This window comes from Saccoglossus kowalevskii, chromosome 6 (assembly GCF_978046115.1).
Source record: "Saccoglossus kowalevskii chromosome 6, keSacKowa6.1, whole genome shotgun sequence".
Lineage (NCBI taxonomy): Eukaryota > Metazoa > Hemichordata > Enteropneusta > Harrimaniidae > Saccoglossus > Saccoglossus kowalevskii.
The window spans coordinates 19623585-19639936 of record NC_140646.1 but is presented as its reverse complement, the minus strand read 5'-3'; the positions used below and the strand labels follow the sequence as shown (position 1 = coordinate 19639936).

The following is a 16352-nucleotide window of genomic DNA, read 5'->3' as shown; positions in this document are numbered from 1 at the left end:
CCGCAAAGTTTCATCCTGCATGGCGCGGAGAAAGAAACAGAGTGACGTATTTGGCCAAATGGCTATGCCTCATGGCCTCGGTCACGTGGTTCATGACGCAAGGGAAAATCTTGAGGTCATGGGGCTTCCCCTGACCTAGATTTATTTCTCAGTCATTGGCTGAATAGCAGATTAATTCCTACATTTCAAAATAGTCATTTTTACTGACCGGAGTCTATAGTGGGTAATTTTGACTGTCCAAGCTCGAGCAAGATACTGCTTGAAACAATTGAGCATGCATACAAGCAAAAACACACAATCCACAAAGCCCTGTTTTTGGAATAATGTCGAACAGGGAATAATATACAAGCTGACAGATTCAAATTCACTGAATACATAAGCAATGTGTTTACAATAACAATGAAATAATTAAAATCTGAGAATGTTTAATATCATCTATGGCAAAAAAAATACATAAACTTCTTTTATTAAATAATATGCAATGTATGTATCACACTAACTCGCTCACTCACATGATGTTACAAACTATATTATCATACAAGGTACTGTGAACAGTTATCAATTTTTGTGATATGATCATTTTAGGGTATTCATGGGGATGCAATTTCTAGAAAGCCGCCATGACCCCGACCTCCCACCAAGATTCCTAACATTTGATTTGCAGTTTACTGTTTTCTGATGACTCAAGTGAAGCACAGGTGTATTGTGGGCATTATCAACACAATGAAAATTGTTACAATTTAAAATGAACTCTTTTAGACTCGACTGGAAATTACACATTAGATCAAAACTTGGTTATTAAATGTCTTACATAGATCTGGCAACCCATTATTTTAACTTTGATTTAGAGCAGCAAGAAGGGGATGGGAGAATAGTGGGCGGCTACCTGAGAAAATATAATATAAAAGACAAAATAGAAAAAAAATACATGGAGATAATAAAATAGATTCCAAATTAAAAGAAGAACATTGTACAAAAGTGATACAGCTTGGAACAGTAGGAATCGAATGTCCTAACCCAACTGAAAAAACAAATATGGCCACTGTAATATAATATTTCATGATGGCTGATCATTATAGTGAATTTCTATTTACAATATTAAACTAAACAGATGCACACTCCAGGATACAAATCAATGGTAAAAAGAAACTCATCAATACCCTCACACTCCTCTTTATTGCATCCATTTAGAAAAATATTACTATTCTTAACAAGTACCGGTAGTTAACGAACCAAGCAAAGCAGGCATTAAATCTTGTGTCACACTGCTGAATTCAAATGACTCAAACTTGTTACAAGTCAACTACCTTTCAACTGTGAAAAAACAATTCAATTTCACTATTTTGATATTCTGAATCTTTCACTAAAACGAGTTCTATTGTAATTTTACAGAAAGATTTAATTTAGCAGATTTTACATAATGTGAGTTGATGACTTCACAAAATGTACAAAGAACAAATAAATTGAAAAATACATTTTAAATCAGTCCGTCCTTTCTTTTGCTTTCACACGCATACATGAAAAGTCACTGACTGGGTTTTAGGTTCCCAGTGAATAGCTACAAAATATTGTGAATTTCCATGACTTTTATAAGTCAATTACAGACTGTACTACATTCCACCAAGGGCATTGCCTTGACCCCAGTTATGGCGTCCCCCGCCGCCACCACCACCATTGTCATCATCAGGACGCCTTCGACTCGACGGTGCCATGCCAAATCCAGAGACACCACCACGGCGGTTTGGGAAGTACTTGTATCTGAAGAAAGAAGTAGGGACTTTTAGTTTTGATGTGAGAAAACAAGTGATCTGATGTCTAGCAATATTAGAAGTTACAAAAAATTGTTGAATGTTATGGACTGATACTCTGTGGCCCTTTGCAATTAAACTAAGTTTGTATAGCTGAAAGGCACAATTAACTTACAAAATTTGTGGAGTACTTAGAAAAGTTCTTCCGCCAAAATCTTGTGGGTACTTGAACATCAAAAAGAAATACAAGTGACCAACCACGATACCAATCAATTCACTCACTCCTCTGTAACAAATATATAGATATAAATTGTTATTCCACTGATGTAGAACATATATTTGCATTTTGCTCAGTGTTACTATACAACTTTTCTTTGAGTATGAAAAAAATTAGTCCTTCATTGCAGCCTCTGTAAACTATGATTATTGGCATTCAGCTTAGACAGGCCTCACTGCAGCAGTTTCAGTTTTTGCAGAAAAAAAAACAATGTGACCAGTGGTTTAGATGATATTTCCACAAAAGAAACATGAATGTGAAGTTGGGATCTGAATAAGATGCTGAAATTTACACGTGATTGTATAATCTGGATGTAAATTTGGGTTCTCAAACTGAGCCAGGGGTCTGAATCTAAGGTTTGAATTTTTATCTGATGCTGGAATCTGAATCTGGGGCTGGAGCTAGGATCTGGATCTGAATCTAGGGCTACAGTTGGAATCTGAATCTGAGGTAGGAATCTGAATATAACTGGAGCTGGCATCAGAATATAGAGCTACAGTAGGATCTGAATCTAAATCTGAGGTTGGAATCTGAACACAGGACACGAGTCTGAATAGGTTATAATTTCCAATAAAATATTCCACATGAAGATATTTACACCAATACAGTAACCAGGCAACACAAAATCAATTAGCTGGTAAAGTATTAATACTTAATTTGATTTTTGGAACATATAAATCATGTACATAGAGTTTACACTTATCAGTCATAATCAGATTTCATAAAGGAGAATGTGAAATGAGTTCTGTGCAGCTGTATTTTATAGAACAAAACTTTATTAAATAAAAAACGAAATTACAATGTACATGTATTGAGAAGCAACTCACTGTAAGTAGATACTGTAAAATACTTTATTTTCGCTTGGAATTAATTTTCGCTATTTTCACTGAAGGAATGATTCAGTGAAAATAAAATCAGCGAATATAACTTTTTTCTTATATTTTACATTCAACTCATCAAAAATCAGTGAACATAAATTCCATACAAAACACACAAAAAGTATTTTGAGAGAAAATTAATTCCAGCTAAAATTATTTTACAGTAGTACATGTACTATCATGTGTATGTACTGGCAATGCATTTGTTATTCACTGTTTTTTAATTTGACTATTTTTGCTGATAACTTTGCTAAATTAAATCCATATGAACATGTTATTCATTATATGAATAACAACAGAACTCATAGTCTCCCTGCCAAGTTCTTAAACTTAAACCCAGGTGAAATTGCTGAAAAATAGTTAAATTAAATGCCAGTAAAAATAGTTTTACAGTACCATATTACCAATGTGTGGAAAGGATAACATTGTCACAACTAGGGAGAATTTCAATGAATACCGTAGATCATCAATACGGAAATTTTGAAAAGTGGCTCATACTTTCTATCAACATTCTTTTATGTATAAGGATGTATAATTACCATATTCATGCAGATTACTGAGAACTATTCCTTGGTCTACATGATTTTCCTAATTTTTTTTTCTGGTTAATAATATTAATAAGGAATCTACAACACACATAATATTGTGGCTAATGTTTTTCTTTGAATACTCTATTTTCAAGATCAAAAATTGCTGATAAAAAGTTTTTGTTTCCTGATCCGTAAAATGGAAATGATTGTCTGGGAATTACCAAAACAATGCCACATGTAATTTACATAACTACCCAACTGTTCCTAAAGTATCAAAACTGTTTTTTTGAAAAGACTGCCAAAAACAAACTAATCTTTTCAGGGCAATGAAACAACGAAATACATCACTTTTTTTTAGAGCTGAATATCAAATGCATTGGATACAGATAATTTGAATGAATACTGTAAAATACTTAATTTTCGCTAATTTCGCTGAAGGAATGGTACAGTGAAAACAAATTAAGCGAATATACCTTTTTTCCTATATTTTATATTCAACTCGTCAGAAATCAGTGAAAATAAATCCTATACAAAACACCCAAAAAGTATTTTCTGCTAAAATTGATTCCAGCTAAAATGAAGTATTTCACAGTATCATTGAATTGAGTGTTGGTAGTAGCATCAATAAATGAAATCAAATTGTGATATGACAACAGCAGCTCAATATAAACTCTAATGAGCAAGACATTTCTGTTGCCAGTCACTAGTAAATATTCAGTCAGAAAATAGTACTTTCAATACTTGAGTCAAATCAAAAACACTGTGCGAAATTGATATAAAAACAATGTTGGAATACTTACGCTCCTCTAATAATCATATTAAAAGCCACCAACACCCATGGCAAGTACATGGCTTTAAACTGCGTACCAAACCAGAACTGTACAATCATATCTCTGTTGAGTTGACACCATACATACAGCACACTCAGAATCATCGGATCCATTAGAATCTGAAAATGAATATTAAAATATTAAACACATGAACATATTTCAGTATGTATTGCAATGTATGAAGGACCTTATTTTTAACCTTTTTATCGCCAGACTTTCTGACCCAAATTTTTCTGCACTTTTTTCCTTATATTCTCTAATATTTCTGGAAATGAACCCTAATTTTGGAGCCAACGAACAAAATTTAAGTGAATTTTTGATTTTCACTCAAAAAAATTGGCTATTTTTGACCAAATCTTCTGAAGGAAAATGCAGACTATAAACAGACTATTTTGTGAATTTGTGATGAAAAGAGAGAACTGAAGGTGAAAAGGTTAACAAAAGTTTGAAATTAGGCAGAGAGAGAATAAAACTAACATTTTAGAGAATTATTTTAATATAATGCTTCACATACACCTTACATATGAGAATACATACTGTAAAATGTTTCAATTTCTTTCCCAGAAATATTCACGATTTCAGCATTTTGTTGCATTCAAAGAGCCAAAACTACTGTAGAATACTATTATTTTAGTTGGAATAATTTTGATGAAAAGACTTTGGGTGTTTCGTATTGGAAGTTATTTTCACTGATTTTTGACAAGTTGAATGTAAAATATAGGAAAAAAGGTATATTCGCTGGATTTTATTTTCACTGAATCACTCACTGAATGCGAAAATAGCAAAAAATTCATAGCAAAAAGTATTTTACAGTACACTCTGTGCTGTAGAACGCCAGAAAAATTTGTGAATTTTACTGATTCACGAATATTTGTTTTTCACAAAATTAAGCAGCTTACATATACTGAGCTCTCCTGTAATGGTGTTATGTGCCACAAGATCATATTGATATATCAAAAGTACATAAGCATTAGGTGTAGTCAAAATGGTAAAATAAACAATAAGTCAATGGTGGAGCAGGGAAGGCTATCTGTTCTTTTTGATGTTTTGAATAGTTCCTCAGTCAACATATTACAAACAGATAGAGATAATACTACTTACCATCAAAGGGGCAATAAAGCCTATTATCTAATGGTCATGTAATTGAGGAAAATATTTTGCAATTTATCATTGTAGGTATGACACTGAAGCTTTGATACCTAGTAAATACAGACAGTCAAACATGTCTACAGAGAACCATGTAAACTGATACATCGTAGCAAACACATACTGAAATTGGCACAAATTGGTTACCAATATATGCCATATCCCACATATGGTTTATTTGATATGGTGGTAGTAATAATAATTTCATCACAGAGCCATATGAATTCAGGAATGATTTTACAATGAATTTACGGTAGGTCGTTATCTGATACAGCAGTGCCCTGAGGGAAATCTATATTATTATAATACAAACTAGTGTTACGGTATTCATCAACAGTTAATGCATCGCCTGTTGATGTCTCTTTTCCAATTGATTTGGTCAAATGTATGTCAGTTTTCAGCTACGTGTTAACCTGGTATCAAATCTGCAAGATATTTCATATTCCACAACCTGGCATTGCTGAATACTATACAGGATCCTGGCTACAGGGCTTTCTACTCATTTCTATAAAAGGATACGACAAGACAGATCCAGTTGAAAAGAAGCATAAATAAATAATCAGCTGGTTTCCCATCAAATATTCCTAGAGAAAAAGAACAAAAATATTGAAGAATGATTTGAATAATGAACCAGCAAAAAAACAAAAGATCAAGTTTGATTACACAAGTGGATTGCCATCAAGGTAGAGATCCTTATGAAATGGGTTCCTAACCACTTTGGTGATGGTATTTACTGTTATAAACACAAGGATCACTACTCTTCGGAACCGCCTTGTATTGTATGCAATTTTGGTTTTACAATAGTGATGTATTAACAATTTTAATTGCTGCTACAAAAAATTTAAAAAACACAAAAAGAAACAATATTTATAAATATAAATTACCTGTTTCAAGTCTTACTGAGTAGTTATAGAGAAAGTACAAATTGATAAGATAATGAAACCCTGTCTGTGGCATTATAGGATAGTAAAATAACGATGTTATTGGTCTCCATATCTGTAAGAAATATTAAACATACTGTGTTAGATTAGACATGATTACAATAGTAAATGCAGTCTAAACAAAACATTTGGTGTATAATTAAGACAGGCTTTAACTTCTAAGCCTAACTGACAGACACACTGAATGCAATGCACCTTCCAAACGCCATTGTCAAATCGTCACATTCTGTTAACAAATATACAGGACATCTAGTGTACAGTTTGGCTATTACTGAATTATTGATATTTGATTTGTAACGGCTATATTGGTAGTACCACCTGTACCGGTATGTATTTTTGAAAGAATTCAGTTTGTGTGGACATGTGCATAATAAACATAAACATAATAACATTTTTAAAAATGCAAAACATTATACACTTTTAGAATAATTAAGGACAAGGACAAAATGGGCCTGAACATGAAATGTTTTATTTTTTTTGTCTTGCAACTTTTGGATTGTATTGCGATTTGCACGACTTTTCAATTATTTCACCCTTGCATACTCTAATCTTATATAAATTCGTAATGGGCACAGATCTAGAAGCAGTACCTACACACGAATTGGTGACGTCATAAAATACATGACCTTCAATCGGGGTCGTTTCCTCGGTATATACGAATTGGTATATACAAATTACAATAAAGATACTTAAGACATTACACATAAGGTAAAACAAATCACGTGACAATATAATGATAATAACGGTAATAAATCCTAGCTTAACAGTTGAACAGAACGCTCATACAGTCAGTCGGGTGACGCCAAGGGTCACGAACTGTGTTGCAAAATGGCCGTGTGGTTGAAACTGGGTCATGGCGTTACGGGTGAGGAAGACATCATTAAACACTCAAAATCACAATAAAACGGGGAACTGGTTGCATATTACGGCGTAGCCAACATGGGAAATAAAAAAACGCCCAATACAAACGACATGGGTTCGAATCACACTAGATACACACTCACCAGAACCGAAGCAATCAGAAACCAGCAATCGTTTTGGCTTTTCCGTTCAACTCATCGGAACACTGGAGTAGTTAGAAAAATGAACACCACTTAACGACCAACGTCGTGGCGTGGTACACAAGCGTGCCATCAAAATAAAACAAAATTAGCTTGAAAAGACAGTGGGTTCGAGTCCCGCTCAGAGCTACCGTAAAAACGTAAATCAAATAAACTGAAATCTCTCAAACCGTAAACAAGTAAACAAAGAACGTCGCAAAAAAATAATAAACCTCACAAAACTCCACCATACAAAACTGAATGAATAAATAATAAAATAACTAACGTCTTAAACTGGACGACGCGCAATTTGTTCAACAGTTTCCAGATTGTGACAAGAGATAAACAAGACCCAAGTCAAGGTAAGTTTTGTTAAAGTGTCGATGGCGTTCCCTATATTACGAAAACAATTCAGGCAACAGACGAATATCTTCTGTGGTGTTGTGGAATTTATACCGTGTCTGCGGAATTGTTGATTGAGGGTTCGAAGCCAGCAGTTAACATTTTGTTAGAAAGTTTCACAATTAAATCAAATATCCAATGATACCAGTATATTTATTTCATTATTTTAACAACTTGCAATGGTGGAAGTTGGTCAAACACGAGTTCTTACACCTAAATAAGTATCAAATATTTGTCGACACATTTATTCTCTCAACCTTGTAGAGGTGGAAATTAATTAAACAACAGGTATTTACTCACAAATATAATGGTCAATATTTGTCCATACATTCATTCTGTCAATTTAAGAACTTGTAATTGTTGGAATTAATCAAATGAGAGTTGTCTACACCAAAATAAGTTTCAAATACTTGTCCACACATTTATTCTCTCAATTTAACAACTTGTAATGGTGTAAAATAATTAAACGAGAGTTGTCTACACCAAAATAAGTCTAAAATATTTGTCCGCACATTTATTCTCTCAATTTAACAACTTGTAATGGTGTAAAATAATTAAACGAGAGCTGTCTACACCAAAATAAGTCTAAAATATTTGTCCGCACATTTATTCTCTCAATTTAACAACTTGTAATGGTGTAAAATAATTAAACGAGAGCTGTAGACACCAAAATAAGTCTAAAATATTTGTCCATACATTTATTCTCTCACGTTAACAACTTGTAATGGTGTAAAATAATTAAACGAGAGTTGTCTACACCAAAATAAGTCTAAAATATTTGTCCGCATATTTATTCTCTCAATTTAACAACTTGTAATGGTGTAAAATAATTAAACGAGAGTTGTCTACACCAAAATAAGTCTAAAATATTTGTCCGCACATTTATTCTCTCAATTTAACAACTTGTAATGGTGTAAAATAATTAAACGAGAGCTGTCTACACCAAAATAAGTCTAAAATATTTGTCCATACATTTATTCTCTCACGTTAACAACTTGTAATGGTGTAAAATAATTAAACGAGAGTTGTCTACACCAAAATAAGTCTAAAATATTTGTCCACACATTTATTCTCTCAATTTAACAACTTGTAATGGTGTAAAATAATTAAACGATAGCTGTCTACACCAAAATAAGTCTAAAATATTTGTCCGTACATTTATTCTCTCAATTTAACAACTTGTAATTGTGGGAATTAATCAAACGAGAGCTGTCTACACCAAAATAAGTCTAATTGAGCAAATTATAAACAGGAACGTGTCTTGGCATTAGGGTTAGGGTCGGGCCAGGTATGGGTAACGGAATTATTAACAGGAACGTGTCTTGACATTAGGGTTAGGGTCGGGTCAGGTCAGGTATGGGCAACGCAAATGGCAAACACCCAATTGGCAAGATGTACACTAACGGGTTATGGCATGCATATAGTTTACACAAGTAAAAACACAAAATTGGCAATTTTTTGGACAATTGTAACTCAATAATAGAAATATGTTGTATTTCTATATATATACACACTATATAGTCTTATCAAATGCAAACACATCCAGTTAATCCATTGTGGTCTTGTGGGTCAGTTCTTTACATAGTGATCAGGAGGACCTGGGTTCAATTCCCTTGCCTGCCCATCTTTTTCTCGCAAACACCATTTGGCAATAAAGCTAAATATGACAACAAATTATTTAATTTGCATGACCACCCACATAGCTCAGTTGATTTGTACTATGTCAGCAATGTGAGCGATCGCTGGTTCGAATCCAGTATGTTTAGTTAGATTTTTGAATGCTAGTGAAGACAGTGCTCCTATGAATAGGACTTAAATCCTAACTCCTGTGTGAAGACACTCGTGGTACAGTGGACAAGACAGTGCGCTGGGAACTCAAAGATCGCAAGTTCGAATCACGGATTGGACAATCCTACAAAAGACATGAAAGACGTTAAAAACATAAACAGCGGATTCAAAAACTCAAGTCAGGAAAACAGAACACAAGAATACTACCCCACATGGAAGCCAGTCGAAGTCGTCGAAGAACGAACACAGTTGACAGCTGTAGGTCACGTGTAACAACAGACACGAGGAGCATGGCTGCTCTCCAAATGGGTCCCTTCTTTTGTATTGACCCCCTAAGGATTGCTAATCCCCCTTTCTAACTCTTCCCCCAAAAATAATATATCGCCCCTTTTAAAATGTATTGAGCCACAAATTAATGAATATTCATGAGCACAGAAACTGCTACGTCATGAATAAATTAGCATAATTTTAAAAAATTTGCATAAAGTGTAGGTACTCCTTCTGGAGCTCTGCCTCGTAATGATAATAAAAAGACAATATCTGAATAACTAACAATTAATGGATATTATTACAAAGGAATGTTAAATACTAGTACTATACGACATAAACACTATGCAGTATGCCTCGGACATGATTGCATTCAGGCAGCCATGATTATTATAGCATGATTCAGCATAACCATAAAGCTACAGATTCTCATTATAGCTCCATGGCACAACACTCTCTCTATCAAATGGTAATATAATTTGCACGGCACAGTCCATATATCGCTGGATAAACATCACGTGACATACATTTCGCAATATAAACTCAAATCATGCACGTAAATAATAAAATTTATATTTACCTGGAAATTGTAGACAACAAAATGAAAATTGAGAATTAGGTACATGGGATTTAAAAGTCCAAACTTAGCCAGGAGCGGAAGAACAACAGAGCCGGAGAACCAGTACCGTGTCATCTGCGGTATCCCGCGGTACCAATCGCCAATATCGTTCGACATGGTGATTATTTAGGATTGGGACTGATTCCCACCGAAAGCCCTTTACTGTAGCTTTGCTTTAGCGGCTATAACTCTGTGTCAAACCTACGCAATATTACAGAAACCACAAATTGTTCAAGCCGTAAACCTGACGTGGCACAAAGACGCAGAAACTAATGTTAACTTCCGGTTAGCCTCATTTCCGGGGTCGTTATTATTAGGGTTTGCGATTTAGAAAAAAAAAATAACGAGAACAATGCTTTTCCGAATCTTTCAGAGCAACCTAGTTTTTTCAGGACAATATTTAACGTCATCAAATTAAAATTTCGACGATATAACAGTACATCTGCTTTTCTTATGGTTGGCCTCGTTTTCGAATTTGTGACCTTTCCCGTCGTGCATCTGTGTGACCCTGGCGGCATTTTGAAACGGAAGTTTATGCCGAGGTACGTAAATAAAGTTACATGCTTGAAAGTAAGTTTTTTTTCTTCAAATAACTAACTCGACCCGACGATTTATGCATGGCAACAGCACACCTAATTATTCATACGCTTCTTATGTCCGCAGATTAAGCTCAACACTTCCACGACTCAGATTGAACGACCAACTTCAAAATTGACACGTTTGAAACAAGTCCTGATCTGTACTGTTTTGATCACAGCTTTGTTTTGCGACAGTCGTCGGTATTTGGTCTGAGAAAATGCAGTCGCTCGACGTTAATAAGAAAGATTCCGGCAAAATATGGCATCGTAAGCCGATTCCTTCAGGTGACAATGGGTGAGTGTTTGCTTTTTTTGTTGCTGTGTTATTAAAACTGTTGGCAGTAATAATGACAGCCAAGCTGTCTGGATTATTGACATAATTGATTAATTCTCTTGTTTTTCGTGTTCTTGTATATCATGTATTAAATATACAGAAGGTCTCTTAGATTCGGTATATTTCTTGTGGCATTCTTATATGAGAATATAAATGCCTTTCAATTACACTGCAGTGCTGTAATATTTCAAACATATAGATATTACATGTGTCATTTTTGCAGAAATATTTCTTCGCCATCCAACATGGCCAACACACTTTGGTATTACTATTAGGCAGTGAGGTTATGGGTTTCAACTGCTTGATGACTGTACAACTACTTGCTCATATCATATAAACTGTTATTTTTCTGGGAATTTTTTTTTATTCAGCATTCTGTTTTCTAATGTGTCAGTTCAGATATGGGTCCAAGTTCAGATCATGCCCATTTACTTTTGTGTCTACATGTACTTGAAACCTGTTAACTTAATATGCAACAGTAACTTTAGAGAGTATACTAAAAAACAAAACAATTTTCTTCATTTCAGGTTAATGGTAGAAATCCAACATGACACTTCAAGTGCATTTTCTCTTCAAAATCGCTATGTTAGGTTTTTACACGCAGCTTTTGACAGCACAGGAGATCGATTTGTTGCTGGAGACCACCAAGGCAACATCTACGTATTTGATCTTCTTAGAAACAGGTGAGATATTATTTAATATCTACATGTAGACTATATTAATATTAATTAAGGTAATTCGCTACCATAAAAACCCAGTAAATTATCAAAAATTGTTGTATAATGATTCACATGCTGGTACCTGCAAGTCATTCATATTTAAATCTTTCATGGAGTAAAAAAAGGGAGGTGTTTTTTCAAAAAACAAAATGCAAAACATTTCCTTATTCCATGAATAACTTTTACTAGTATTCAATTTTCGTGATAGCCATATGCAGCCATCATAACACTACATATCAATTTTTTTTAGTATAGGTCATCGAACACAATTTTGAGATACAATGGAATGTTTCTGCCATACAAGCCACTACTCAAAACATTTTTGATCAATTTTCGTGGATGTTTTGTAGAAAACTTAGTTTGGTGGCCAGGTATATTCATTTCAGACTTTTGAACAATACAGTAACCCAACCCCTTTTGCTGGATTTCAAGGATTTCTGAGTATGTTTTTTAATGGTAGCAGTCTTTAAATCCATAAATCCATGTTTTCAAGAACTAATAAAGTTGTACATCATATAAAGTTTTTAAGCTCTTTTGACTTTGTCATTTCTGTTAACCCGAATAGATTTCAGCTTGTTCAGAAAACTGGTACAGCATGTACAGCACTTGCATTCACGCTGCGAAGACGAACAGAGTTTCTAGTCGCTCTCTCAGATTGTTCACTGAAATGTTACGATACAGGTAAGTACATGCGTATTTAATAAAATATTTATCCTATGGAGTCAATTTCATTTTAACATCAATATGCTACCAGCATGTAAAAGTGTAGTTAATTGTTGTTTATGCATCGTCGAAATATGTATTAGATTTCTATAACTGGTTTTCTTCATTCGCAAACATTTTGTATACAGTACATGTATATATAATTTCTTTCTAGACACCAGGGAGTTGGTGAGCTGGATGAAAGGTCATACCACTCCAATCCACACAATATCTATCCATGCCTCTGGTCGTTATGCTCTTACAACATCCAATGATATAGCCCAACTATGGGATCTAGATACGTTTGAACGGAAGAGAAAATTAAATGTTCGCCAATCAGTGGGAATTCTGAAGGTACGTGACTTGATTGTCAATATCATTTCAGTGGGGATACCGATAAATTGCAGTAGAAGTAATCTATATAATTATAACACATCTACTCATCGCGTTTAAATCCAGCAGATTTGATGTATCAGGGATATTCACTAGGTTCACTGGGTTTTGAAGGAAACAATATATTGTATAATTTGTTAAACTTGATTATTCACTTGGTTTTAATTTAGTAGCAAAAATACTGCTATCAGCAAAATAGGCTGGATTAAAAAACAGCTAATCCTGTTTTATTGTTTTAAAAAACCAAATAGAAATTGCTTCTACAGGCTGGTACCCATTCTTTTTTGAATGTGACCCACACAGTCCAGTTTTTCAACTTGGATGCCATCATCTGCATGAAAATCCTTGAAAGCTGAATATTCTTGTCACCAATGAAAGATAAATATGAGTCATTCAATATATTTCTCTACAGGTATTCTTGTATACAATGATCATTGAAACATTGAAAAATTAAAATTCCTACGCTCACCAACCAGATACAATTTTTTTTGATAATATGAATATGTTAAAGCAAACCTAAATGCAGCCTTAATTTATAGTATAGTTGTGTATATTCTAAACTGTATTCGAAATAATATTGCAGTGGTTTAATTTTGTTTTAATAATAACTGTAGCTTGGATAGGCATTTGAAGTGCTTGCAATTAAACACCATGGAGGCCATTCATGGAGGGGAGTAAATAACGAACGAACATATTTAACATCCGGGTACTTTTCAAAGCTATGACGTTTTAGTATCTGATTGCATTCGTATACGCCATTGTACATAGCCGTTCATGCTGCCAAGCATTGTGTACTATTAGTATAAACTCGATTTTTATATGCACAATGTGCTTTTTAAAACTTGGGTTAGAGCATTATGTGTTTGAACCACAGTATTCTGAGAGTGGAAGCCCAATTGCGTTAAAGTACCGTACTTCCCCGATCGTAAGCCCCTCCCGAGTATGAAGCCCATCCTTCTATTTTCACTAGGTATTTATCGAGTTGAGGGCATTCCTGATTATAAGCCCAGGGTGTTTTTACTGGGCGTTGACGATATTCTTTAAAATATGCGTGTAAAAAGTGTGTCTCATTTCATAATAATCGTGATTGGCATGGTACATGTAGTTTGGTTCGTGCTTTTATGAGAAAACTCGCATTAATTTCAAAGTGTATGGCGAACGTACACAACGTTCGCATCCTTTCTATTCTGTCATTTACTCAGGATGAACCCCGATGTAGCAATACTGGAGTAATCCATATATCTTTGGGTCGTAGCTTTCGAAAAGACAAAAATGTGCTCGTTAAGTCGTGTACCTGGTTATTTGGCATGGTTTACTTTGAAACTATCATGAAAGGCCTTGGGTTTGAATGATGTGACATGTTGGTGACCGTGAAAGGTGTTTAAATTCTTCCTCCACACTCAGTTTACCCATGCTTACTATTAACCGTCATTTACTTTTCGGAAATTGCGAATCACCTGTTTTGAGGGGAGGCAATCATCGTTTTTTCATTGCAATTAGTGCTACAGATGGCATTTTAACATTGCGGTAATTCCCTTCCGCATTGCGTTAAAAAATCATCGTCAATAATCAGAAAATTTCATCATTACGACACATCATTTTGATTGGTTAATGAAAGACATGACCTGTTAGGTCAAAGAAAGTTGTTTCAGGTCAAATCGTGCTGAAAAACCTCATGGTGGAAAATTGCTTTGCGTCAAGAGTTTGCCTATGATCGAAAACATACCAAAACGAAAATAATGATAAATGTCTTAGACTGTTTCTCCACAGACCCTACCTATTATTTCATTAATTCAGACGGTATGTAAATCGTATTGTAATAAAATGTGTGTGTTTTTATGAACATGTTTGTTTCTTCATTGTAAGTGTCGTGGAAATCAATGACGCATTTTTTTTTTTCAAAAATAAGTATTATTTTTCTGAGCCCAGTGATGTGAACGAATAATTTTTTTGGATAATTTTTCGTTGTTAGCAAGATGGTTACAGTGTCTAACCCCAAAACAAAATACTCTTTTCTGAGTTGGTCCTCGAGTAAAAGCTCATCCTTTACTTTTCCTTTACGTGTTCATGCCTCCAGGCTTATGATCAGGGAAGTACGGTATACTGTGAAGATTCAGTTCAGTCCAGTGTGAGTGATGAGAGTGACAATTGTCCCATGATTTGCCAGTGCAGCCCTGTGAATACATGGACGAAAATGTTTCCACCACCACCCTACGAACTCAAGATTGCATACTTCAGCATCCAGACTTTAAAATAATTTGCACGCACAGTGCAGTACTAGAAACAGCATTCATTAGACAGTTAGAAAAAAAAAATGCCTGTCTCGATCAATCGCACACCCATAATGTATGTATGTTGATACGCTTGTAAGATAACGTTAACGAAAAAGTCGAAATAACCTAGACTGGAAGTCAATTCACCAGTCCAGCCAACTATGGCTCCCTAAGTTGTTTATATTTAATCAGATACTATTTCGTCATCATGCTTTGTTACCTTTCTCGTTTATACCTCATGAGGGCGTTTTTTATGGCAAGATGGCGCAAACGGAAGTCCTTCGCAGGTTGATTGTTTCTCATATTTAAATTATAACTCTGAAGATAATCATTTTTTTTTTTTTTTCAAATTTATAATCAATATACATAACTTGATAAATACAAACACCAAATTAGGCTTTATTCAGTTCCTTTAAGTTGGAAGAAAAACATGGACACGCGTAGCTGTTCACAATTGCATTTCTATCAGTATTTAGTACCTTTCTCAGCACAAGTTCAACTATTTTGTTTTACTAGTGTGAAGACACTTTTGCAACATTTGAAAATAGACAAAAAAAATTGTTCAAAATTATGCTACGTATCTGGGTCTCATTCCTAAACCCCTACAGCACTCACTGGGTTTCATTTTAGCAGTTTTTATTTCACAAAAGATATTTACTAGGATTCAAATTCACTGGTTTGTGAAGAAAACAACGCATACAACACAGTTTTAATATACATTTGTACAAGCAAGAAAATAAAACCCAGCAATTAAGTATATAATAAATAGTTAGCAATATTTGGTAATAATTTTTCTAAGTAACTGTTCAAAATATCTATGTAGCAATTAAAAATTTACACAATATTATGTTTATATTTGTTTTGAATCATTTCTACCTATCACTTGT

At 34.3% G+C, this 16352-nt stretch overlaps 2 protein-coding genes across 2 annotated transcripts in view; one reads left to right on the top strand and one right to left on the bottom strand.

The window, feature by feature from the left end:
* Window positions 1-408: 408 nt before the first annotated feature.
* Window positions 409-10980, bottom strand: LOC100375321 (derlin-1-like). Its single transcript, XM_002734672.4, has 7 exons — window positions 10428-10980; window positions 6294-6405; window positions 5929-5993; window positions 5365-5391; window positions 4234-4382; window positions 1924-2034; window positions 409-1758 (listed from the first exon to the last, which is right to left on the bottom strand). Exons 1-7 carry the CDS (start codon window positions 10581-10583, stop codon window positions 1611-1613), a joined length of 768 nt encoding a protein of 255 aa, XP_002734718.1. The 5' UTR covers window positions 10584-10980; the 3' UTR covers window positions 409-1610.
* The window catches only part of LOC100374316 (TBC1 domain family member 31-like), an 18052-nt gene continuing 12652 nt past the window's right edge, over window positions 10953-16352 (top strand). Inside the window, exons 1-5 of the mRNA XM_078009190.2 lie at window positions 10953-11008; window positions 11130-11339; window positions 11906-12061; window positions 12663-12778; window positions 12975-13153. Of these exons, the coding sequence (XP_077865316.1) occupies window positions 11263-11339; window positions 11906-12061; window positions 12663-12778; window positions 12975-13153 (528 nt within the window). The 5' untranslated portion in view covers window positions 10953-11008; window positions 11130-11262. The remainder of the gene's footprint in view (window positions 11009-11129; window positions 11340-11905; window positions 12062-12662; window positions 12779-12974; window positions 13154-16352) is intronic.

Coding starts and splice junctions, on each gene's coding strand:
- LOC100375321 (XM_002734672.4), bottom strand. CDS start 10,583: ATGTCGAACGATATTGGCGATTGGTACCGCGGGATACCGCAGATGACA. Junction 5,994..6,293: donor CTCAGTAAGACTTGAAACAG/GTAATTTATATT, acceptor CTTTTTCTCTAG/GAATATTTGATGGGAAACCA. Junction 5,392..5,928: donor TCAACTGGATCTGTCTTGTC/GTATCCTTTTAT, acceptor CATGACCATTAG/ATAATAGGCTTTATTGCCCC.